A 27627-nucleotide genomic window follows, 5' to 3' on the forward strand; every position below is an offset into this window, starting at 1 on the left:
CAAAAATGTTGAATTATAAAATTAATAAAAAAATTATCAATTTTTTAAGTTATATTATTTTAAGCAATTAGAAAACTTAATCTTTTTAAATATACTCTTAAAAATTAAAAAAAAAACATTAAAAAATTTTCCAGAAATCTATTGCCAATTTTGTTATTTTCTTGGGACTTGAATGTTTCCTGCAATTTTTTGAAAATTTGACAAAATAAAATAAATTACTTCAAAATCTTCCATATTTTGATTTGAAAATTAAAAAAAATTTATGTTTTTTAAAATAATTTTTCAATGAGAAATTAATATTTAGTTTTCTTAGGAATTTGGATAAAATTGTTGTATTATTTTTAAACTTTTCAAAATACTTAGAAAGCTTCTAAATATTGTGTTCAGAATCTTCTAAAATCTACGTTTTGTTGACAAAATCGTCAAATTGTTTCATGCTATAAAATTATTTTGGAATCTTTTCAAAACTTCTAAATATATCTTATACTTACTCGAATTTTTTCCAAATTAATAATTGACTACATATTTTTCAGTTTCTAATGAAAATTGCGTTTGGTTGAGAATTAATTTCTCTGGTTGAAAATTCTATAATTGTAAATATTTTTGTGAAAATTTATGTATTTTGCTATGAAAAAATCTTCTTGGGTGAAAAATTATTCTCTTTGTTTGCAAATTGAACTGTTTGGTTAATACAATTTTTTGTTAAAAAATAAATTTTTGTGGTAGAAGACACATTGTTTTTATAAAAAATGCATTTATTTTGGTTGAAAATTGATGTTTTATTTAGTTTAAAATAAATGTTTCAACTGCAAATATAACTATTTCATTTTTGCTTGATAATTTATCTTTTTTTAGTTGAAAATTTAATTATTCTGATAAGTAATTCATATTTTTTTAAATTCAACTTTTTGGTGAAAATTCATATATTTGGGTTGAAAACTATATACAGGTTTGCAGGAAATTCGTTTGTTTTTTTTTAATTGAAAATTAAACATTATGGTTGAGATTTTGTTTCTTCATTGACTAAAAAATCTTTGTTGGTTAAAAATTCAACTCTTTTTAGGAATATCAATTTTTGTTTGGTTTTAAAATTTGTCAGTTTTGGTTGAGGCTTAAGTTAATAATAAGAAAACAAAAAGTGCCAGTAGCAAAGCGTCTGGATCTGGTAATATCAAACATATTATTTTAAAAATGAAGAATAATTATTTTCAAAATTTGCCGAGTGAAAAATTATTTAAGGGTAATTTTGAGAAATGCAATTGTTTGAGTAGAATATACTAAAAAATGACCCTGATATAATTTTTGGTTAGTAAGTTATTGGTCTTTTATTCATATTAATTTTCGTCAGTTGTTTCCTCCTGACGATTATACTTTTAGTTAAGAAGTTTATTATTAGGTTGCAAAATCAACAATTTGATGAAGAAGTAATCCTTTGTGTTTGATATATCCACTATTATATTATTCGTTGAAAATTAATTTTTTTTTTAAATTAAAAATGTAACCAGTCAATTTTGGGCTAAAAATGTTTTCTTTTTCCTTTTTTTTAGTTGAAAATTGATCTGTTTTAGTTAGAACTTCGTATTTATTGGTAGAAAGCTAATATTTCGGATTGAAATTTCTTCTTTATTGGTTAAACTGCAACTGTTTGGTTAAAGAGTTAACTCTTTTGAAAAGTTTGTCAATTTGGATGACATTTTTTTTTCTTGACTGAAAAATTTTTACTTGTTGAAAATTCGTCTTTTTGGCAAGAAAATCAAACTTCTGGGTTAAAAGTTGAACTACTTGGTTAAAATTTTTGTTTGGTTGAAGAATCATTATTGGTATTTAAAATTCTTCTCTTTGTTTTAAAATTAAATTATTTTGTTGAAGATTTGTCTTTTTGGTAAAAAATTAATATTTCAGGGTTCGAAATTCAACTGCTTTGTAGAAAATTCTTCTTGCAGGTTGAAAATTTTGGTTTTTTATCAAAATTTTACCTCCTTTGTTAAAAATTTGTTTGCTTGCATATTCATCATGTCAGTTAAAAAATTCATCTTTGGTTAAAAATTCAACTATATTGTTGAAGTATTTATTTACTGAAAAATGATCTTTTTTAGTTGAAATTAGAACTATTCATTTAAAAATATAGCTAGAAAATGAGTCATTCAAAAAGACATTATTACACACGGAATTTAACTCACTTTAATTATATTAACAACACAAAATGGTTGGATTGTAAAAATGTCATTATATACGCTTAAGTTAAAGGAGTAAATAAAAGGATAACTTAAAAATATTTTCGATTTCAGCTTTTTGATTTTCACAGTGGTAAAATGAACAATTACCAAAAAAAAAGTTTTTTGACCATAAAATCGGATTTTAGGGGCGTATGAAAATTTCGCATTTGACGCATTTTTAGAAAGGCACCTAAATAAATGAGTTTTTGTCCTGAAAATTTTGGAAAAGTCCCGATTTTTTTTTCCACAAACGCTAGACACCCTGGATATGTATTTAAGTATTTTTCTTTACAATCAGTATTTTACCTATGTCTGAGGTTATAAAAGTAGCTTTTATGAATACCAAAATTACTCAATTATTTATATTACAATTTTACGAATGTTTGGTTTTTTTCTTTTATGAGATGCCAATTCATTATTTCTCACGCGGATTGCAAACAGATGAAATCTTGGTCAATTTTTCATATTTTCCTGCAGCTGAGCAGGTATGCCGAGTAACAGTAACTAAAACCAAACGTGAGAGTGCAATAAATGTGCATATGTGGTTGTCGGCCACCGTCTCGTAAGTTTGTCCCAACGAAACCGTCTGGTTAAAGGGTACTGACGTGCTAGCTTCAGTATCTTTTAAGGCTTGAGCTTTGTTGAGCTTCCTCTTCTAAGACGAAAAGAATATTTCCGAACAAGGACGATTTTAATGTTGAGTCAAGATCAATTTAATGCAGAGAGAGAGAGAGAGAGAGAGAGAGAGAATTATGTCCGAAATGATTGATTAATCAATCCTTAGGCCGAAAAGCTAGGATATGACCCAAACCAACCGGCAAAATAAATTTAAATTTAAATTTAACCGTTCAAAAGAATTCACCAAAACAAACAAATTTAACGCTGAGCCCGGTTAAACTCAGGATTTTGGAAATTTGCCAATTCATTAGAAAGATTTTTGATTCATCGCAAAATTCAAGATACAGATCGCAGAAACAAACCTTAACTACACCTTCTGGTAGTGATGTATCTTAAAATGTACAAGGTCCTAATATTTCACCGACCATTAAAAGCCGATCAATTTTAATGCTTACAGCGCACTAACTTTCGTCGCGTGGAGTTTGCTGCGTTTTTAGGCGCGTGCGCCTACCTATCACGGTCAGTGGAGAAGTTTACGAGTGTGGACTACTTCCCTCCGAGGATTGTGATGCGACGAGTCCCGATGCAACAGATCTCACTGTATTTTATTTCAAAATAGGCAGAGCGAGATCTGAAGCTACTTCGACAATAATCAGGATAAGAGCACACCTCATCGAAATTTTCGACATTTTTAATTTGAATAAAACGGCTGAAAAATCAGGACAAGGCTTTCATTAATCAGCAAAAATATCCTTTGAACTACTTGAACAAGACCTATGTTATTTTATTTGTCAAAATTCAAACAATTTAGTAAATAATCAAAGTAAGATTTAATTATTTAACTTCAATAATATTTCATTTAGTTTAAAATGTCATGGCATGATATAACAATAAAACTTTTAACCATTTAAATTTAAACTTTCGTGCATTGCTGTAAACTGTTAGGGCAAGACTTAAACCACTGACAACAATCAATATAATCTTTTAAGCGTCTCGCGAAATTGCCACATTTATTTTGCGTATCTTACATTTTCGATCGTTTGAGTCATCTATATCAGGGGTCTTTAGCGAGGGGAAATTTGGTCCCAAATACTCATTTTGAAGAGGTCTCGTTTCCACCACTATATCGCCTCACTTAGCACGGAAAAATTCCGTCTCACTTACAGCTGTTAGAGGTTCGTTGTGCTGGAAACGAGACATGTGGCAAATGAGTATTTGCGGTCGAATCTCCTCTCGCTGAAGAGCCCTGATCTATATGACTCAAATTATTTGATAATTTTAAAGTTTTAATCAACGAACAAGGTTTAATTTAGATTTGAATCACATAATTATGTGACTAAAGTCGGTTTATTTACATGTGCATTTACACCATGCATTTATCACTTGTAATTTTTAAGTCTATATTCGACTTGAAACTTGTACGTTTGAATCGCGTATTTATGCGGTACAGATTATTTTGATATCGTCAAATAAGAAGAGCAAGATCTTTGATTCTTGATTTTAGCCAACAATAGGTTTCCCATTATTATAGATCTGTTATGACCATAGAACTTACTAATAGTAAACATAGCAAATAACCATGGTACCCTATACCTTAAGTCTAAGAAATTATTCAATCATTCTCTTATTGGGAATGGTTAAACTGCGATACGCCACCTGGTGACAAAAATCCGAACTAGAAAGAATAGTTACGATGTTTAAGGTATTACACGGATTAATTCAGAAAAAGAGCTATCCATGCGAAGAACAATTGAAGACGCTCCAACTTCATGTCGAAAATTGTTAGAACCATTTAGGCGTTATGCTAAAATATGTTATATTTTCAATACCTCGGGAATAGGCTTTATGTGCAGAAGATACGATTTTGGATTTTACTTATTTCAACTTCGAAATAGTGAGCCCTTTTTAAACTAGACCAAACTTTAGATAACGCTCTAATAAATTTATAGTCCTAATTTAAAAAAAAAATTGCAGAAAACAATTGTATCCGTATAATACCTTAAGATACATTTTAATTTTTGCATAAAAGTGTTTTAACGATTTTTTTGTGGAGCTTGAAGTATTTATTAGATAATAAGAATAAGTCTTTATCCGAAACTAATGTTTTTAGATACAATATACGAGTACATAATATACAGTGAAAAAACATATTTTTTGACAGAAAATATTTTTCTAAAATAGAAACAACAATTGTTCTATTTATTGTGATTTTCAAGAGATTATAAACTTAAAAGGACTTATTTTGAAATTAAAAATCTCAACGAAAAGTTAGTTTAGAATTCGTATTTAACTTCCAACCATCTATTACTCGTATTCCTTTTCATAATCTGGATAAAATTTGTCGCTAAATTCATTAACTAAAGTTTACTTAGGACGTACCATGTATTGAAACTTATATGAAATAGTGAAATAATTTTGTGTTTAAAAAAGAACCTATTTTTAAAAAATGTGTTTTCCACTGTATAAGATGGAAGTTCTATTTAAAACTATTTGCTCTTAATGAATATTTGTTTTCAGTATTCAATCATTGTTTTATACTTCACAAAAGAACCCTAAAAACACTTTTATGCAACTAGAAAGAGTAGGTACAATTTGTACCTACTCTTTTTAGTTCCAGTTTTCGGCACTAGGTGACGAAATGGTAGACCATCAATCCCAATATTGGACGTCTAAATTAAGATTTACTATTTTCTCAGGTTTTACATCGCTTAGACCAGCCTCATGGCTCAGGTAGTGTATTCATTGCCTGGCGTCCTGGAAATAGTACACATTTGGCAACCACCGGGTGCGATTCCACAGTTGCGATATTTGACAGACAGGCAGAAATACAAGATCGTTTTAAGTTGAGCGGTCTGTGCACTGGATTTGGATGGGATACCGATGGCGATGTACTCGCTGTTATATCAAATAATTCTCCGTCTATAATGATATGGGATGCTACCACTGGTAAACGATCTGCAGTCGATGCAGGAGTCAGAGATGTTCTTACATGCATGACATGGTCGAAGAAGAATTCTTTACTTGCTGTTGGAACTCAGAAAGGAAACTTAGCTATTTACGATCACATGAATTCAAAGTAGGCATAAACGCATACCATTCATTTATTAATTTAAGTTAAAAAGGAAGAAACTGAAAAACAGGAATGTTTTGTATCGACTGTCCGTATGAAGAATTAGTTGTCAGTTTTTCTGTATATGGGCGATCCTCTGCATTAATGTTGCTTGTGATAGAAGCAATTTTTTTTGCAAAAATATTCTAAAATAGGTTTTTTTTTTGTATTTGGCCTAATCATTGTGATGGTAAAATAATCAATTGTTAAAATATTCGGGTTTGAAAATATTGTTTAAAATTTCTTTAAACAGTTTTTTGAAAGACACATCGGTCGTCTTCTAGAATTTGCATTCATGAACCGATTTCTATGAAAATGAGTATTCTAAAGTTTTTTGGTTCGCTGATTTCAAATTTTATGACAGAATTAAAAAATGCTAGATAGCTGATCCAATATGACGGCTGAAAAAATCGAAAGCAGGTACAATTTGATCAACATGAGTGTCCAAGGATTTTAAGTCGCTGAATCCACATATAATAATTAAACTTGAAGTTTAGCATGGATTATCCAATATAATGGATTACAAATTTAAGTACTTTCTGATTTAAGAAAGGATTTCATAATTATTAATACGCTTTTGTTAAGAAATACTATAATTTGTTCATAGCCGGATCATAGCTCATGAAGCGAGGCCCAAAATTAGTATTCTTTTCCTCCAAATTTATCCATGGCAAAATAAATTAAATATTCCATTCTTTAACAATTTGAAGTATTTTCAGAAGAGAATAATGTTTAGAGCATGCCTTATTTCGTATAAAAATTAGGAGCAACCAGGTTTGTTTATAACATTAAATTGAACATTCTTTCAAAACGATTATTCAATACTAGTCCTTTTACATATGTTTGAAGTTACAATTGAAATATTTACCATAAAGTGCCGAATTTTCCTGAAGCGTGTAATGACATATGCGTCTATTTGTTAAAGAATAAAAATACGCAAAACTTTAACGCTTTTTCTATTGGTTTAAAAGTAAATCTTCCGACTTCAAATATCGATTCATACAAAGATGCGATACATATATTTATTTATGAAAGATTTATGTTGATATTGGTTAAAATTTGAAAAAAACATCGTTAAGGGCACATTACATTGTTATCGCATGCTCAAGGAAAAAAGTCAGGGGGAATCTGTTCAACCTCAGATTCCCTTGTCTGTAAGTGTTATAAAATAAAAATGAATGAATTACTCACATGTAATCAAGTCTGCTTTGAGGCAACTTTGTTTTTTTTTTACTTTTGGTGATAAAATAAACAAAGCAGGCCATTCCGCTGCATTTAATATCATTTTATGTAATTCTTGGCATTATTTACCATTGTGTTGAATTTGTTACTTTTTTATTACTTACTACAGAACGTTATGCTTGTTTATTTTACTGCGAAAAATCAAGCTGTCAAAAAATATACTTGATTCTATATGGGGTAAAAAGTTGCCAAGTGTTCTCTGTGAGAGAAAAGGGGACTCACACCAAAGAACACCCCAAAACGTTAGAAGTAATAAGATTCACATCAAACAGCACCCCAAAATGTAAACCGCAAGGAGATTCGCATCAAAAAGTACTCCAAATTGTTAGAGTTAAGGAGATTAACACCAAAAAACACTCCAAAATGTAAGAGGCAAGCGGATTCGCCAAAAAGCATCTCGAAATATAACTGTCAAGGAGATCCATCCACCAAAATCGTTTATTATTTTATTATTAACTCTCGTTTTGTACAATGCAATAATTTTAAAATTTTATTTTTGAAGATCTCTAAATCGTTCTTCAACTACGAGAAAGTGAGAATAAATTAAAATTTTGGTTACATGTTCACAGAAAACTTATTTTTATCAAGTATTAGAACCACTGACTTTCTGCTTGGTTGTTACCTTTGAAGATGCTTTCAGAATCTCCTTGCCTCTCACTTTTTAAGGTGGTTTTTGGTGTGAGCCCGCTTGCCTCTCACAGTGGTACTTAAAAATGATTTTTTATTGAATTTAACTTTCACTTTGTTCTTCTCTTGGCGGTATTTCTTGTTGGGAAAATTTCATGCTGTGGAGATGAGGAATACTTGTTCAATAGCAGATTCGATAACACCTGTTAGTGCTGCCGCTAGTTGGCGAGGGACACCCGCGCTCTTATGACCTTCTACAACTCGTCCAATATTTTCCATCCAATTAAACGTGTGGATTCCATAACGTCCTTAGCGCTTGGGCTCGCTCTCTCAGTACTCCGTGCATTGCCGAAACGCGGAAAAATGACCGCAAATGACCAACTTGGGAAATTCACTGCGCAAAAAATATGAAAAAATTCGGCTTGACGAGCCGCTCAACTTTTATTCAGAAATTTTTCTTATAAAATTAATCGTTTTTTTTTACTAAAAAATAAGAACCGGAAATTTTCATTGCACCGAAATCAATGATTTTTGTTGTGACAATGACAGTGGCAAAGTTTTTCGTTGATATTTCTGGAAAATGTTGACCAAATTTGAGCCGAATCCTTCTATTTGTTTAAAAGATACGAGCGATTTTTTGTAGCCGAGCACGCACTCGACTCGAGTCGACCGGCGCCCTCGTACCGACCACAGTAATCTAGAAATGTTCAGAAATGCTCAGCATTACATTTTTAAGAGGATTTTTATCTCGGGGAAAAATTCAGAAAGATTCTTACAATCAGCTGAAATTATTCAAACTCAACATTTCTGACCACAGTGAGTTACAGAATGCGAATAAATATACACACATGAAATACTACTTCATACTTATAATTAGATGCTTACTTGAATTGTTTAAACAATATATTATTATTGTGAATAATATTCAATTTTAATAATGCTAGAAAGTTGCGTTTTTTAAAATCAATATAAATCAATATACGAGAAGATAGTTTTAAACAATAATAATTTGTGTTAACAATAAAATTTGTTAGATTTTTTAAATTATTGCCTCCATCTAAGTACAAAGTGGACAAAAAGTTGAAAATTTCAGCAAGAACCGAAATTTCCTAGCATTATAGAAATTGAATATTATTAGCAATAATAATAAATTGTTTAATTAATTCATGTGAGCATATAATTATGAGTTTGAAGTAGTATTTTATATATTAACAACAATTTGCATTCAAAAAACGTAAAAATTCATAATTAGAGCTAAAACTCGAAAACGCCGTTTTTTCACTTGTTGGGTTAATTTTGTACCCTATAAAACATGTTTATTTGGATGATTTGTGAAAAATAATATTTCATTCTTATTCTATGTATAGCTCATTCTGAAGAGCAATGTTAAGTTTCAATAATTTCAGCTGATACCAAAACTCTTCTGTACTTTTACGCGAGATAAAAATTCTCGTAAAAATTTAATGCTGAGCTTCACTAAAAAAAAAGGAATTTAAAATCGATTAAGAAATACGACCTGTGTGCGATTATGAACAATAAATTCCTATTCTAGACCACTATGGTTGGCACGAGGGGGCCGGTCGACTCGAGTCGAATGCGCGCGCGGCAATACAAAATTGCTCGTAACTTTTAAACAAAGAGAACGGTTTAGCTCACATTTTGTCAAAGCTTTTCTTAAACATCAAGGAACAACTTTGCTACTGGAAGTTTTCCGTCCACGAAACTTCCCTGCAGACTTTTTTCCGTCAAAGTCTGGCAAAAGCCCAGTTTTCGCGAGTTTAGTTTCAAAAGTCATATTTTTGGCGCAGTGAATTCCCATGAATCTTCGAAGATCCGACAGATCATAAGAAATCCTACCATCTCTTACAAAATTGTGCTCATCCTCGGAGAATCAGGTAAACTCTTCTTGAGTAAACATGCGGTCATTCTTGGGTCAGCGAGGTTCAATCGTACGGAGCTCGCTTAGCCGCACGACCTTTTTCATTGTTCGCAGATTTGATACGGTCGACCGGTTTCTTTGAATTGACAAAAAATAATTGAAAAACTCTTTCAGTATTCTTTCAACTCATTCTGAACTCTTTCCGATCTTCATGTATTCTCTGAATTCATTTATATTCTCGGCGTACTATCTCCACTCTTACCGTATTCTATCCGTTCTCGCTAACTCTGACGTACTCTGGCTCATTCCGCTCAGCTCAGGTCGAACTGAGCTCAACTCAGCGCAACTCTGAGTTCATCTTGAGTCAAGATCGCGCACCCTTCGAAATCCCGGTATTCTTGCACTCATCGTAACTGAGTGAATAGCCCCTCGATTACGTATCATTATGAGACAAGTTGTCGGCTCCAGAAGCTATGATCATGGTTCCTTAAAGCAACCAATCAGGACGTAACTGGAACGTGTACGTTATCCATTCCTGCTCCTTGTGTCCTAGAAGGTAAGCAAGAAAGGGAAATTTATGCAAGATAATTTGTAAAACACTGTTCCTTAGAGTGCGGTCTTTAGCCGCTGATGACCTTTGTGGCAGACGGTACAGTTGGAAGTGAAGGTTTCACCTCTGGATACTTTTTTAGAATTACCAACCTTTGTACAATGTTAGCAGGAACAGTGTTGACGGATCCGATGCAGTGATCCCAGAAGAACAGCGTTTTACTTCTGACTTGCGATCGTCTGAGCCTGAGGCTGGCAAGCCGGGATTTTGTTGAGTTGGCTAAGAAATGAAGCTTTCATACCTCCCAGGCAGCCGATTATGAGTACCACAAGATGGACTTTGTAGCCTGGTACAGTTTGCTCTGCTCGAAATGAAGAGCCTGATATTTCACCCGTTTCTCTTCCTCCTTTGCCGTGATATTACCATCGGCTGGTGCCGAGAATTCAATCACGTAAATTATCTTTGTCTTCAGTAGCTGTGTAGCACTGATACGTTGAGTGGTGGAAAACGAGAAATTTTAGTAGATCTTACACTGATCATTCTCCACAACGGACTCCAGTTTCCCCTGGGCGTATGGGAAGACGGTCATTAAATAAACACGATAGAAATGCCGAAGTTGGTAATATAACATTTTTAGAGCCGATTTGTGTCTGTCTATGTACACGAAGCGTGAATATTTTGTGCATACTTTTGTAAATTAAGGCATCTATAATGCTGTCTTGACAAGCGGAAAGAAATCCCTCCGTCTCCGATCTTAATCTAGCAGTTTTAAAAAAAAATTTGATAGACCCATCGATGGCTCTTCTCTACGTATAATGCTGTACACGACTTTTAAACAACAAAGGCGTAAGTGATGCTAGGTCATGTGTAGTGTCGCTGGAATCAAATGCGAGACCAAGCTCTTCTGCTGCCCTATCTGCGGCTCGGTAGAGAAACGCCGCAACATTGACGACTTAATGTTGTTGTACGAGTCGCATTAGAGAATCTGTGCTTTTTAGAACTGTGCAGGCTGTAGCTAGAACCGTTCTTGGATGAAGACACTCATCGACGTTCCATTTTACTGTAACAAACGTGTAAAGCAGTATAGGAACGGCCAAAATATTGGTCACCTGGATCTTGTTCTTCCCAGATCATTCGGGAGCCCAAATTTTTCTGAGAATTTTGCGATACCTTTTTTCAAGGGCCGTTTTTAACACACGCACATTTTGGGTTTCCGCTTGCGGTATTTCAAGATATGAATAAGTTTCTCCACTGCCAAGGTGTTGAATGGTATTTCCACCTATCAATTGAAGATCCTGATCGTCACGCGTTGATGTATTTTCTAGTCTTCCTTGGTCTAGATGGACGCAGGCACACTTGTCCTATCCAAAGCTCATGTCAATAGCTTTAGAGTACCTATTTACTGCCGCCACAAGGACTGTAAGGTTCTCTTTTGAAGAAGCAGCGAGTTTAAGGTCATCCATATATAAAAGGTGGTATCAGCCACAAGAGCATAAGCTCTTTCATACATCTCAATATTTTTATATGTACCTCGAAGTACTCAATGAGCTTAGTACGTAGCTTATGGTTCGTGTTATTTAATGTCTTTCGTTAATAAATCCAAGCCATGGACAGATAGCGTGGTTACCTGATGGAATCCTGGATAATAGAGCTGTCTATTAACAGGTTCTCTCTGCATTCAGTCAGTCCTTTCTTGCATCCGCGTTGTTTAACTATTACACTCCATCCCGGCTAGATAGATATTAATATCCTCTCTTTGAGGATGCCAGTGAATATTTTGTAACTGGATTTTAAAGAAGCTATGGGCCGGTAGTTCCTTGTACTTGACAAATCTTCGGTCTTAGGGATCAGTACCGTGCGTCTTTCAACTACCACTGCGGGATGGGTTTTTCTCCGTTTAAGAAAGTAGTAAATATACGAGCTAGATGTTGGTGCGTAGAAGTGAACTGCTTGCACCAAAAGTTGTTGATTTTATTTGTCCCTGTCGCTGAAAAGTTTTTAGTTCTAGCGATAACTTTCTTAACTTCATCAGCAGTAGTTATTCGACATTCTTCTTCTGGACGTTGCAACTTTTGCTTCTGGCAAAAGTTACGAAACATGGATATATTTAAAGCGCCTTCTTCTAGCTTATGAGTATCTCCAAATACTTGTTTCAAGAAGACTTGAATGTCTTCTCGACTAGGCGGATTTTCAACGGCACATGACGTTTTGTCGAAAAGACAAGAAGGGTGAGTAGAAAAGGTGGAATTTTGCTGAATCTACTTTACTCGCCTAACAACGCGCTCTTTGGCTATTGAAAGAGCTCTTATTTTGTGGGTCCAGTGCTGCTTGGTGGTCAACAGTTTACACTTGTACAGCGTGTGACTTGCTTTTCGTATGTTTTGAGCAAGTGCTCTAACTTTTGGAGTGAACTTCTTAATTGATGTTATGTTACTAATCACGCACTGAAAATTTGTGCATGCAGTCTAGCCGTTTCAATTTTAGTCTTACTCAAGTGTACTGAAGTATCAATAATTTTATTTTCGCTGAGCAGGGAGACTGCCTTTTCGTAAGCTGCACAGGTCAGATTCCAGAGATCAACATATTTAGGCAGCAAAACAGGGACAGCAGTATTAGCTTCAGCTAATTTGTCGACCCAGAGAAAGACTTTTTGGTGGAGTTTTGATCTTCTATTTCTCATGTTGGCACTATCGGCTATCTGCAACGGTGGTCTTACTGGAACGAGTGGTATGTTCTCTGGAGGATTTTGTTCTTCTTCTTGATAAAGGGCTTCATATCCCCCTTTGCCTAAAAAGGATACCTGATCTCTTAAATATTGGGGCGATTTATGAGCCTATTCCGGGTGCATATTGACCCAAAATTCATGCAAGCTTTGCATATATCCTCTTCGCGCCGGTGAGCTTCCTTGCCAGCAGGTAAGGATGTCCCTTCTGAGTTGGTCCGACCGTTTAAAAAGATGTTCTTGCGTTTGTCTGGGATCATTGCCTGACCGTATCCTCGGTTCGGTCCTATTGCCACTCCTAAGTGAACCATGGCCACCATCCGAGAGAGGCCTATTGTGGGTGGCACTGCGCGATACTGGTGACTAACTGCAAAATTCGTTGCATTGTGGAGTTAGCCCAATGCAACGTGGCTGACTGTAAGAGTCGGAGCTCTCAGGCGATGGGGTCGTATGGGGTATTATTTAAACTTTTAGTCGGGTGAATCCGGTTATACATCATAGCCACGGACTAAGTCAAGTGACAGTTGAGATTAGCATGTTATAAGTTAATTTAATACGATGCTTGAAATCTCCTACGACGATGTTGTAGGTATACAATTACGAGCGGCGACGAGGGTTGGAGGTACAACAGTCACCTATGGATGATTTCTTAGAGCTACCATCTGCCACTCTATAAATTTTAGTCGCTCAATTCATGATGGTCAATAAAGGTTCTTACAATGTGACAGGTGTTCAATAGAATCGCCTTCTGAGCTGCTGTCAATGCCCAACTGACTCCTACATGTTCAAGATGTTCAGTGCATCTTGCCTGCACATGGCCTGTAGCCGAAATCACAATGGGATGAGTAGATGCATGATTCACATTCCTCCATATGCTCTTTACTTCATGCCTTAACTCTCTGTACTTGTGGGTCTTTGTTGTATAGGTTGAATGCAAGTTTCGTTTAAGTGGATAGGCAATGTCGATGATGTAGACTCTTCCACCTTTTTTCCCGGATCACTATGTCAGTTCGATTGGACCGGATGTAATGATCCGTTTGAATAGTAACATCCCGCGACATCACGCGACAGCCATCAATAATGTACTCGATGGAATCGTTTGTATCTCCACGTAATCAGCACCGGTCAACCACGTCTTGATGTAACACTTGTTTGCGATCATTCCTGGTCCTGACGACCTTGTCCTCCTCTATCGCAATGATGAATCCTTCCGTCTCTGGATACAGAACACCCGTTATTATCCAAATGTTGGATGCCTCACTATCCAATTCATGTTGATCTAACGTTTTGGAGTGCTCGCCGTGAATAGCTTTCTGCCTCCATTGTGTTTCTAAATTCTCTATGGTTTCTGCCCTGATATTGAATGCCCCATCTGAGGACATTATAGTGGCATGCAGTCAAGATCCGCAACATTTCATTTGCTATTAACATAGTCTGGCAAATGTATAACTTGTGACTCACACAGTTTTTTGACATCTAAAATGCCCTACCCCTATATATCGTGGTAAAACTACTACTACTACTATTTGTACAATTTTTATCACATGCTTAAGATGGTTACAGCCCAACATGTCGAAGGCATTTTTGGTTAGAGTTGATTTTATTTTGATTATTTAACACGGGGCTGTCCCGGTATATATTATCAGTCACGGACTTATTTTTATAATGCAATCAAGTGATCTGATGAGAGCAGTGTGCCCTGACATATTGGACAAAGCCTGGTTTTTACCCCATCATTGATGGACTGGGTTGCAATCAAGTACACGATGGGGGGACCTACAGCCTAAGGTGGGTTCCGAACCAACAGAACCTCGGTAAAGGTACATAGAAAAATTTCCAGAGGTACCGTCGTTGAAAGACCTTTTCAAAACCCTCATTAAATGTGAAATTGGATAACTTTTTCAAGAGTTATGTACAATTAAAAGTTGGCGGTCGGGGTCAATTTTCGAAAATTCGGGCTCCTGTATGTTGGCAACCAGTTATTCTAGGTGTACCCCCTTTACAGAATTTATAGAGTTCCCCTAGGATTTTACTCTGGTGAAGTTTTATTAAGATAGAAGACAGCAACATTTTAGTTGGAGATACTTGGCACATTTTACCCCATATACAGAACAACGAAAACTGTAGTTTTTACACGGGTTCACCCGAAAATGATTCCATATCGAATACAGCAGTCTGTATATAAAGTGTAATATAATTTTCTTTTGGCGCAGACGAATTCCCATTCTGGGAAAGCATAAGAGACGAATTTTGGATGGTGCCTGGTCTTTGGAAGGTCTTCTGGCCTTAGTGGGAGAGGATAGAATTTTATCCATTAGTACCAGTGAAGGTGACACTCGTAAAGAAATTCCCCTGCAAGGTGATCCGTCTGATGTACAATTTAGTGAAATGAAAATGGACCATCGAGTAGGTGGAGAAAATACGGTAAGAAAAATATGTCTTAAACAACATACATTAGATTTAAAAAGTTCTACATTTATTTTCATGGTCAACAATTGTTGCAGGTATCCTTGATAGTTGGTAAAACGACTCTTTTCTTGTACAATATTCTAGATTTGGAGAATCCAATTGAATTGACTTTCCAAAAACGTTATGGTCGAATCGTTTCTTATAAATGGTGAGTGGTTATTACATTAAACAAACTGGCGAATAATAGTCATTACGGTGCACTCTTTAAAGTGTTGCTCTATGAATTGTACAAATGCATTAAAGTTCAATCTTCTTCATAAAAAAAAAACAGTTTCAAAATGAGAAGATATTTTGCAGTATTTCATATCTCAGTCTTTCGTTAAATTAGGTATGGAGATGGTTATATCTTAGTGGGCTTTGAAGGAGGATACGTCGTAGCCATATCAACTCATATTAAAGAAGCTGGTCAAGAATTGTTTCAAGTGAAGAATCACAGAGATTGCTTGAATGACATTGCACTGAACAACATCGCAGGAAAGGTTGCTACTTGCGGAGATAATACAGTAAAAGTACACAGCCTTCAAAGCTTAGAAGAAACAGAAAAAGTGATCAATATAGCTGGTGAAACAGGAGTTAATATAGTTGAATGGTCTGCTGACGGAACGATGTTAGCAGCAGTTACTTATAGTGGCAATGTCTTCATTTATTTAACTGAAATACCAAAATTGAGAAGTGTTTGTGGCAATAAAATAGCAATACTGACGAGTTTAACAGAAGTTACCGTTCATTCATACACTCTGGATAAGGTAAGATACGAAAAGGAAAAACCTTTGATTTTTTAATGATTTAAAATTAGTAAATAAAGTTTACTTTGATTTTGTATTTTTTAATAAATTGACTGACACTGTAGATAAAACCTCAGCCTCAAGTAGTTAACACAATAATAGAACCGTCCGTCATCGCAGTTGGACCAACTCATTTTACAGTGGCATTGAATAACAGAGCCCTTTTCTGGGATTTATCTTCTGGACAGTACAGTACTTCTATTCATTTTGAGAGAGATTATTTAGCCACAGTAGATAGTATATGTTTAAATGAAACTTACGCGTCTGTACTTTTTGATGGAAAGTTACAATTGCATGCGGTACGTACAAGATTTCAAATATTCATATTCAGTATGATGCCTAGTGAAATCTTGAATTTTTGCTGTCTTAAAACCTAGAAACGGGAATTTTCATATGGTAAAATTGATGAACAGGAGTTTCCCTCAAATTTAGTAGAAGAACTTATCATTTTAAGTTGCACTTGGAATCACATGAAATTGTACAATTTTGAGTGAGTTCGATTGAAGCGCGAAGGTGAACCTTTGCAGTGAATGCTAATCATTATTTGCAATAAGATTCAATTGTTTGCCAGAATAAAGAAATAATGTAAAAGCCCCTAGAAATCCTTTTTATATCGAAAATAAATGCTATGTTTTGAAGAATAACGAAAATTATTTATCTACCATTTATGCAGCCTTGAATATAAAATAAATAAATTCGTTCATTTTAGAGTAAAGCTAAATTCCTACTGTGTTGCGAAATTCTTATTGTTTATATTATAATCCAGATGCTCCTGTTAAAATATATTTAAATATTTCTTGCTTTTGACATACAGATTAAAGCAGATCAAGCCTTTATAAATAACGGAAAAGATACCAAAATGTTGCCAGATCAAATGATGACCAGCACTAAAGTAACGTGCCATGTATTATCTTCTGATTTTTTTATTTATGGAGATGATGTAAGTTAATCACGAGTTATATACCTAGATTGGTATATTATAAGCCTATCTGTCCCACAGAGCATATAATTAATTATTTATAAATAATACTCTTTTATTTTAATTTCCAATCATTAATACAGATGGGCCGCATCACTTACTTTAGTTTGGAAGCATTTAACCAGTCTCTCGAAACATTACACGTGAACGGAATAAAACAAATTTACGTGGATGCTAATGGTAGCCAAATTTGTTTTACGGATGACAAGTCTGATGTTTATGTTTTCGATCCAGTGAATGAAATAGTTACTCCAGTGCCAGATCCTCCAGACTCAGTGGAAGGAATAATTTGGGATCAAAATCTGTTTGAGCGAAATGTATTTTTTGTCTACAACAAGGACACTATTATTACATACATTTACGTAAAGTACCACATAGAAGGTTAGGTTTGAGCAGACTTGTACAGCTTGGAGGAGTTCTCTTCGGAAACACATGATTCGCTTCCCTCTCTATTTTTTCTGATGTGCCGCAGTAGTGGTAGAATCGAGCGGCGATCTCTCGTCTCGTGACGTCGCCCAGCCCCCGTCGATACGAAGTATCTGTAGGGTTGCTTCGGGGCGACTACATTTTTAATATAAAATTTTAATAGCAAGTAGAGTTTCAATTATTTTATGTGTTTACATTTATTTTCAATGAAGATGATTGGAAAGAAAAGTTGTACATTAATGAATATTTTAATATTGCAGTCTTGTACAATATACCCAAATGTTGAATGATACTTTTTTAAGTATAACAATATATTAACATTACGGACATGTAATAAATATAAGTTATAGAAGTCAAATATGATTATAAAATCTAAATATAATAGTAGATATTTTTTGGGTACCAGTATTCTTAGATTTTATAATTATATTTCATTTCTATAACTTATCTTTTCATAGCGCATCTATTGAAACTTCTAGTTTCGATACCTGTAGAGCGGGTTGAAACACGGTGTTTGCATCCCTAGGGTTGAAAGCATAAACCGGGGGAATCCAAACGTAAAGAGTCAGGGTTGCATGAATTATTTCTGTTGGGTTACGACGAATGGTGCAATTGGATGCAACTAATGCACTGAGAGTGCAGCCCTCATGCTGTTTGTCACTCTTGACTGAGCAGGGCCTCTCTTTCGGTAGATCGGTTCCTACATTGCCAAATTCCGAGGCCTCAAGTTCTAGGAATAGCGTAAGCTGAGGGTGCTTATCTCGGGAGTTAAGTGTACTTCAAAAAATATGAGAACATTTGTGTAAATTGTATGAAACTGTGATATTAAAATATTCAATGAAGTACAACAACAAAAACACTTCGTAAACTTTTCTTTTCAATTGCCTCCATTGAAAATAAATGCAAACATACTAAAATAAAATAATTAAAACTTTAGCTACTATTAAAATTTTATATTGAAAAGTGAATCGACCCGCAGCACGCCTACAAATATTTCGTATTTACGGGGCTAGTCGACGTGACTAGACGAGAGATCACATTTTTACTCTACCACTACTCCCGTTTTTTAGAAGAAATGGAGGTGGAGGGGGACCATGTGTTTCCGAAAGGAATTGCTCGTAACTAGGAATGAAGACTACACATAATTTTTTTAATCTTGCCGAAAAAAGTTAAAAATAGTGTATTGTAAGTACATGATTATTTGTTAATCTTAATTGTACAATTATTTAGGCACGAAAGTCGTTCAAGTCGGAATAACAAAATTACCATTGGAAATGATACCGATGTTAGTGTACTCAGGAGAAGCCACTTTGACCTCTGCGGTTGGCAAATTAATACAAATCACTTTAACTTCCCATGAAGTTGTTGGGAACGTTGTGGATGACAAACGAGTTTTTGAATTATTTGAGAATCAATTGACTTGCAGAAGGTATTTGCTTGTTATTCGTATCTCTGAAAAATATTTTATAAAGTTTTCTGATCAAAATTTGATTTCAGGTTTCAGCAAGCATGGGAAGCTTGTGAAATTCTGAATGACAGAAATTGTTGGTTGAAATTGGGACAAAGAGCTTTGGCCAGTTTGAACATTGAATTTGGTGAGGTTTTATTTCAGCTTTAATCAATAAAGGGCGGATACGCATGAGGAATCAAGCTACCAATTTTCGAAGTCGGGCTTATTTGCTTAACAAATCAGATAGTTCAAATACAAATTCCTGTCAAACGATTTTTTTGGGGCTACATTTTAAAAAATGAACAAAATTTTTCCTTTATCAAATGCTTGTTTCGTTCATCAAATGTTTCCTTCGCCAAATTTCGTCCAACAAAATTTAAACTTGATCAAAATCAATTTTCCTTATCCAAATGAATATTGTTTTTTGCCGTTGACTTTTTAATTCATATAAACCGCAACTATTTGCGCTACACTCCAAACCTGTTTAGATACATAATGATTTTTATGAATGGATGAATACATTTTAATTCTTTTGAAAAAAGTAGAAACTGAAGGCAAGTTATTCGTGATTAATTCTGTAAGGAGGAGGCCAATATTGAAGTCAATTTAATTCCTTGCGTAAAGTATAATGGTCAACATTGCAATCTAAAATAATTCTATTTGACTCAAAATGCATTAAAATCAATCTCGAACAATTCCTTCCACGGTCAAATTCACAGAACTTAAATTGAAAGCAGGTCGTTTTTTGCCATATTAAAATCAATTAAATAAATTTCAATGCACATATTCTTGTCGTGGCTTTGGATAGCCGTTCATCTCCGTTATATATGCTTTCCTCTGTATTCAGTACTAAATACTACAGAATCCGAATTCTCATTTCTTTAAAATATACTAAATTATAAGTGGTGTCATCATTTAAAGTTGAAATCTCAGTTTTATGCAATTTCGAAGTCATACATTTATTTGAAATGTTATTAAATTGACGGCTTTTTTCAAGAAAACTTCCTTCAATTCAATTAATTCATTCATTAGCTACAGTTTTAATTCTCAGTTTTTTTAAACTGCCTAACATCGTAAGGTCCTCAGTTTAATTAATTTTCATAAAACTGGATATTTTTTCGTATGCAAACTTTTTTCAATTCGATAGAGCATGGACATATCTTGAGAGTGCTTTCTTCTTTTTTTTAATGGTCTTGCTGAATTTACAACTTGTTTTTAGTCTCCCCTGAAAAAGTGAGAAATGGCGCTTTACAACTTACGCATTTCTACCCTTTATATGTTTTTGTTCATAATTTCTGCAGCGCTTTCAATTAAATTAATTCTTTGAAATTTTCAGCGTTGCAAGTATACAGACACATTGAAGAAGTCTCTATGGTATGGGCGCTGCAAAAACTCGAAAACATAGACGAGTTGACCTTATTGTCCGGTCATATTTGTATTTTACTCAATCACTATGACCAGGCCGAAAAATTATTCTTGCGTTCTTCGCAACCCGTGGAAGCATTGTATTTGAGAAGAGATTTAATGCAATGGGTGCAAGCCTTAAATTTAGCTGAAAATCTAAAACCAGCCGAAATTCCATTTATCGCGAGGGAGTATGCTCAGCAGTTAGAGTTTACGTATGTTAAGAATCACTGATCAATTAGAATGTTTTTTATATGAGAACTATTTCTAGAAACTATCTCTGCTGACAAGTATACACGTTTTAAAGCCGTTTTATTTTCATTTAGAGGCAATTATCCGAAAGCTTTAGTAAATTACGAGCGGGGAATGCTTGACGTATCTTCGAGTTTAGCATCCCAACATCCAAATCATCGTGCTCAATGTCTTGCTGGAATAGCAAGGATGTCTATAAGATGCGGAGATAGCCGGAAAGGCGTTAATATTGCAATGGATAATGATAGTTCCCGATCTCTACGCAAAGAATGTGCAGAAATTTTGGAATCTATGAAGGCAAGATCATTTCTATTTTATTTCTATAAGACTTTCTGGACAGACAGGAGAATGACTCTTTTATGAATTGAATAATTCGCAAACTTTAGTGAAATGTAGAACATTTCAGTTTAGAAAAATTAAACCCTTTAATTTTGAAACTGTTTTAAAATTGGATGCAATAAAATGAAGCTTTGAAATACTTTTAAATACGTAATTCAACTTATAAATTAAATCATATGAAATTTAAATGTAAATGATGCCTTTATCGTTCGCTATCTAACCTTCAATAAAACATTTTTTAGAATGAAATAAAAATTAAATAAAAAAATAAAAATAGTTGAAACGAAATTGAAGAAGCACAAATGCGTATCAGGTTAAAAAGGAAATTAAAACAAATTTCATTCATGAATAGACAAAGGACCCCGCACAGAATATATAGCAAAATGTCTTTCGGTGCATTGAAAGCAAAAACGACGATAAAATCAGTATCAGGCATTAAAATGTGTTAAACATTACATCCGTTTAAAAAGCGCGCTTCTCGCAACGGCCGAACGCTAAACGCTCAATATTTTTAATCAACTGCGACACTCACTATTTCGGGACAGCAACGGTGGTAAAAAAGGCCGATATAAAGGGCGGTAATGCTAATTATAAAAATCGCCTTTTCTCGCAACGGCCGAAAGCTAAGCGCCCAATAATTTGACTAAACTGCAACATTCACAATATTAGGGCCGCAATGGTGCTTGAATAAGGTCAGTATTAAGTGCGGTAATGTTAATCATATGAATCGCCCGTTTCTTGCAACTTTCGTACGCAAAGCGCTCAATATTTGAAAATAACTGAAAAACTCACTGTTTCAGGACACAAAAGGTTATCAAATAAGGTCCGTATCAAGTTCTATTGTTCAAATCATAGCCAACTTCTCACTATGCTCGAACGCGAAGCACTCAATATTTCCAGTTAACTGCAACCCTCACAGTTTCAGGGCAGCATCGGTTCTAGAATAAGGCTTTAATTATGTGCAATTGTCTTAATCATATATATCGACCTATTCTTGCAACGCTTGAACTCTAGGCACTAAATATTTTGAATCAAATACAACACTCACAGTTTGAAGGTCGCGTCGGTTCTAAAAACGGGTCTTAATCATGTGCAATTGTTTCAATCATATATGTCGAACTATTCGCGCACTGGTTGAACGCTAAGCGCTCGAGATTTTGAATTAACTACAACACTCCCAGTTTCAGGGCAGCAACATTTCTAAAATAAGGTCACAATTATGTGCGATTATCTCAATCATATATGTCGTCCTCTTCCCCAAACCGTCGGACCGCGAAGCGCGCAAGATTTATCACAACTGATACATTTACCGCTTTGAGTGGAGAAAGGATGCAAAGTGAGCTCAGTTTAATTGGAGGTAAATCCTCCGCTCCTCGTAATTTCCGAACGCGGAGCGTTCAATATTTGGAATTAAATGCAACACTTAAAGTTTCAAAGCAACAACATTTGTAAACTAGAATCATTATATATTGCATTTTATTTTATCACCTTTTCTGCTCTAAAACAGCGAGTGTTGCAGTTAATTCGAAATATTGATCAATTTCCGTTCAAACACTGTAAGAAGTGGGCGATATATGGTATATGATTCGAACAGTTGAACTTGATACTGAGCGCTTTGCGTGCGAACATTGCGAGAAGCGCACGATTCATATGATTGACATTACTGCACTTGGAATTGACCTTATTCAAGCAGCGTTGCTGCCCTTAAATTGTGAATGTTGCTGTTTAGACAAAATACTGAGAGCGTAGCGTTCGGCCGTTGCAAGAAGAGGACGATTCTTATGATTAGCGTTACCGCACTTGATACGCGCCTTATTTAATAATCTTTTTGTCCGAAACCCCTTGAAAACGCGTCATTGCTTTACGCTAGCTACTTAAATTTTTACGCCTGCTAATGAAACTTCATGCCCGTTATATGGAACTTTATGTCCGATACATAAAACTTTACACCCGCTACACATACACTCAAGTGAGAATATGAAGAAAATTATATCGATCTTTGAAAAAATTGTATCATTGGACCCCACAGTATCCTTCTACAAATGATACTATTTCTTCCTCTCACTTATGATTTAAAATTCCCAAGAACACCAAACATGCTTTATCTGCTTCACATCCTTTTTTTCAATGAGGTAGGACAAAAAGTAGGATAAAAAGTGTGTGAACATTGCGAGAAGCGGGCGATTCATATGAGTGTCATTAATGCACTTGATACTGACCTTATTCAAGCAGCGTTGATGCCCTTAAATTGTAAATGCCCTATCGATAGAAAATCTCAGAATATTCTGTGGCGATAAAGCCGGGCCCGTTTCAGGCTATCTGCAGGCTCGGTTTGAATGATTTCGTCTTTAGAGATAGTCTGAGAGATTTGAGTCCTTTTATGAGTGATGCGAGGGCCATATAATGGTCCTACTGTATTCGTCACGTACAGGGCGGGCAGAGTTATTTACAGTAGTTGGATTTCACCAACCCGACACCCTTTTTAAATTTTTCTTCAAATTATAGACGCTTTTTTCAATTTATTAATTTTCTTATTATAAATATTTTACAATTATAACTTATATACTATTATACTATTGTGGAGTTAAATTAAAAAATATTGTCTGTTTGGCGTATCTCATTCCATTTACGAGATAAGTTATATTCATTCCAGTTTTAAACATCTAAAAAAAGTTAGATATATGAAATAATCGAAACCCGTAGATTCCGAATTATTATGTTTTAGGCTGTTAACTTTGAAATTAAAAAAATCTTTTCCTAAATTTTAAAACAAAAGCTTAACAAAGGACTCTTATTAAGTGTCGGATACTCTATTGAGATAGCCTCTCTGCTTGTTAGTGATGATCAAATCCTTATTTAAATTTCGAAAAAGGACATTTTCAAGCCTTTAGACCAATTAAACGAGCTACCTGGATCTTTAAAAATATCTACCTGAGTGCCTACTGAGAATAATCTCTGAAGCTTCTCTGAGCTTGAGAATCTTCAGTGAATATTGAGAGATTTCTATCGGTAGGATGGTGCAGTTTAGTCAAAATATTAAGCGCTTGATACAGGCCTTATTTCATTACTGGTGCCCCCCCCCCCCCCACAGTGAGTGTCGCAGTTTAATTAAAATATTGCGCGCGTAGCGTTTGGCCGTTGCGGGAAATGCGCTGTTTGAGACAAACGTAATGTTTACCACATTTTAAAGCGTCATACTGATTTTGTCGTCGTTTTTGCTTTCAATTCTATACGAATATATCTTACGTTCTGATTTTGAGCGCTTGGCGCCGGCTAGCGTTTAAACTGTCCACTTTTTTAAAAATTTGTTATGGATATTTCAGCGTCCCTTCATAAACCTACAAAAATACCAAGTTTTAACCAAATTCGCAACAAAAAAAATTCCCCAAGCATTCTGTGCGGGATCCTTTCAAAAAAAATTTGTACATTCTGATCCATGAGTAACAAAAGATGATTTATACAAGGGTATCTGCATGACTTTAGGCTTGATAACTTTCGAAAGCATGATGTGATTGGGTCGTGCCTCAAGGGCATGTGATACTTGGAAAATTATCGATTTTACCAGTTTTAGGTTCCGACGGCTTTTTTTCTTTAATAATCAATATTTTGCCTTAAAAATTTGGGACATGATAGCGACCATGCTTACGGACGTCCCCACACACTTTTCGTTTTGGTTTAATTAAAAAAAGTTTTAATTTAGCAAAATCTGATTCATTTGCATAGCGCTTAGGAATTAGCATCGGTTTTACCAGTTTTAGGTTCTGACGGCTTTTTTCAAGAATAATCAATATTTTGTCTTAAAAATTTGGGAAATGATAGCGAACATGCTAACGGATGTCCCCGAAAACTTTATTTGTATTTTTTTTTTTTAATTTTGTTGATTTTGCTAACAACGTGTGTATATTTGGACGTTATGTATGTTACAATTCTCCTGTGCATTACTTCCAAACTACACAATATTTTTGGCCGAAAACTTTGGACTTGCAAATAAACATAGTAACTAATCTCCCGGAACTAACCTTGTTTGCAGACAATCAAAAAAGTTTATTTCATAAAAAATTTCCCAGTCGCGAAAAATTGAGCATTAGTTTCAAAGTTTCATGCTGTTTCGTACGCCCTCAACACCGAAAATTTCAAAATTTATCTATCTGCATTACCAGCTAGGCTGGTAAGATAGTTTAGTGCTCCATAATTATTCTAGAGTGCTTACCGACAGAATCGGTACGATAGAGACCTACATTATCGGAATGACAGAGAGCTAAAAATCACCCTAACCACAAAATAATACACATGCATAAAATTTGGTAATTAGCACAATAACATTTTTTTGTTATTATCCCTGAAAAAAGAGTCCGGGGACGTCCGTTATGATATTTTATAGCATCTCCGAATTCAGTTTTTAAAAATTTTCATTTTTGTAAAAAAAAGCCGTCGGAACTGTACCCGATTGACCACACGACGAAGTATCACATGTGCTTAAAATGCGTTTTTAGTGCGTTCTTAGTACGTTTTAGTTTTTAGTGCTTTCTGTGTCCTAAATGGATTGAATCATTCCTATGAGTAGCATGATGTAAAATGTTAATACAATAATCTTGCAGAACCCGAACTCTGAAAAAAAAGCATTTTTTTTAGCAATAAGGCTCTAAAAAATCAGCGATTATAAGTATCATTCTACAAGAAAAGGTACCACGTGCGCTTATTTCACTCGCCAATTTAAATTTGATTTTCTCGAAAAGCGGGTTTTCAAAATTTAAACTTCAAAAGTGGATTTTCTCAGCTGTGAATCGCGAGTATCCTCAAAAGTTAACGTATATGGCTCTTTGAGTTAGGCAGTTTTGATTCTACAGTACCCCTCGAGTTAGGCTGCTAGTGAACTTCTGTGTCTCATAACGCAAATAGTTTTCAAATAAACAAAGTCTACTTTTGAATACCAACGTGTTTCCGTAACAGAAAGAATTTTTTAAAATCACAATTTTTTAAATAAAAAAAAACGAAAAATACGAACTTTCTTCCGACGTCCTGTTAAAGTTGGAATTTGACGCTTAGGCCCTTTTGATTTCTCGGCCTACATTTGTTCTTCAAATCTGTCGGCGTTAAATAAAGTATCTGCGACTAACATGCTAGCAGTCCCGGTTATACTCTACTCGTTTGGAGCGGTTCAATGGACGAAGAACGAGCTTACGGCCCTTTATATCACCGCACGTAAGAACATGCAAATGTATAAGATCTTGCATATCAGTTCGCCAGTTCCCCGATTATACATCTCATGCCTTGAAGGCGGACGCGAACTTTGAATCTCCACTGCCTTCATAACCGAATTGTTTTAAGTAAGCTTAAATCGTTGCAAATGGCAGAGAACCTTTCCTAAAAATGGTTAGGAACCAGAAGATGATTGGCGGCCGAAGTAAAGAATGCAGAAGTTGAAAAATTCAGCCAAAAGCTACTCGACAAGAAAATGCACGGAAACTTTCACAGAAATGTAGATTAACAGTCCTTGTCGAAGAAGAAAACTTTTGCTCCTTTTAGATCATCAGGGCTTAATTCAGGTATAGAGGGTTTCATTTTTTCATGCCAGGACGGTGTTATTTCCACTTTAGTATACCGCGACCTTATTTTATGTCAAGAAGTTCCCAGAGATAGGTGCAGAGCAGGTCATGTAAATGCTGAGTACCAGAACACATAATATCTGAGTGCTTCACCTACGCGGGAATGACGCATCTCTACAGGCATGCGCGGCTCTGAGAGTGCTTTATAACCATCTTTCTCGCTCTTACGGTATTGGCTGCGACCCTTTTCTGTCGAACGTTCTGAGAGAGATGGAGTCAAGTCCAAAAAGAAAAGTGCCAAATATTCTGGAACTACAATTCAGACAGCTATCTCCGGTTGCACACCTGAGGCCTGACATCGTCCTCGAAGACTTTGAGAAATGAACAACAGTAAACCCTAGATATGGGGCCCCTTGATAGAGTTCTTCCGAGAATAGGTCCAGAATCAAAGTTTCACTGTTTATTTGTGATCGAATTATCGGCTGTGGCTGAATACAGCATCACTGCTAAGGAGAAGGATAAGGAGGCGAGGTATCAGGACCTCAAATGGGAGCTCCTATGACTCTACCCAAAATATTTAGTTAAAGTAAGTATCCTTGTCAATGCTGCTCTAGGAGGTGCGAAGCGCTCACTGGTTCCGAACATTGAAGCACCCGTGTGCCAAAAATATGCCAAAGCACTTGCGAAATGGATGCAAAAAGCTGTAATCCTTGGATCACTTCGTGTCCTCAAGACACAGAAGAGTTTCGCCGGCTTGTTGTGGTTTTATCGTGCCCTGTGACCACCCATCTCACGGACTCGAGACGTGGCCATAAGTGTGACTTATCGTTGTTCTGCTGGGAGCTGGTGCTGTTTGTAAATGACGGTTGCTCCTGGTTAAACCATTCGATGGTTGTATATATATATATATATATATGGATTGTTTAAACGAATAGCAATTTATCAAACATTAAAACAAATGTATCAAAGTTATGTCGTGCTTGGGTCACTCTGTATCCTGAGGGTGCAGGAGAC

At 35.1% G+C, this 27627-nt stretch overlaps 1 protein-coding gene across 2 annotated transcripts in view; it reads left to right on the plus strand.

Annotated features, from left to right (window-relative positions):
• Positions 1-27627, plus strand: part of LOC117176767 (WD repeat-containing protein 19) — a 62020-nt gene that overhangs the window by 21356 nt on the left and 13037 nt on the right. For both annotated transcript variants that reach the window (XM_033367055.1, XM_033367054.1), the window contains exons 2-12: positions 5531-5910; positions 15177-15387; positions 15468-15580; positions 15761-16178; positions 16283-16516; positions 17032-17157; positions 17280-17577; positions 18853-19051; positions 19120-19217; positions 20409-20691; positions 20803-21025. In XM_033367055.1, coding sequence (XP_033222946.1) covers positions 5531-5910; positions 15177-15387; positions 15468-15580; positions 15761-16178; positions 16283-16516; positions 17032-17157; positions 17280-17577; positions 18853-19051; positions 19120-19217; positions 20409-20691; positions 20803-21025 — 2583 coding nt within the window. The remainder of the gene's footprint in view (positions 1-5530; positions 5911-15176; positions 15388-15467; positions 15581-15760; positions 16179-16282; positions 16517-17031; positions 17158-17279; positions 17578-18852; positions 19052-19119; positions 19218-20408; positions 20692-20802; positions 21026-27627) is intronic.

Source organism: Belonocnema kinseyi, chromosome 7 (genome assembly GCF_010883055.1).
Source record: "Belonocnema kinseyi isolate 2016_QV_RU_SX_M_011 chromosome 7, B_treatae_v1, whole genome shotgun sequence".
Classification (NCBI taxonomy): Eukaryota; Metazoa; Arthropoda; class Insecta; order Hymenoptera; family Cynipidae; genus Belonocnema; species Belonocnema kinseyi.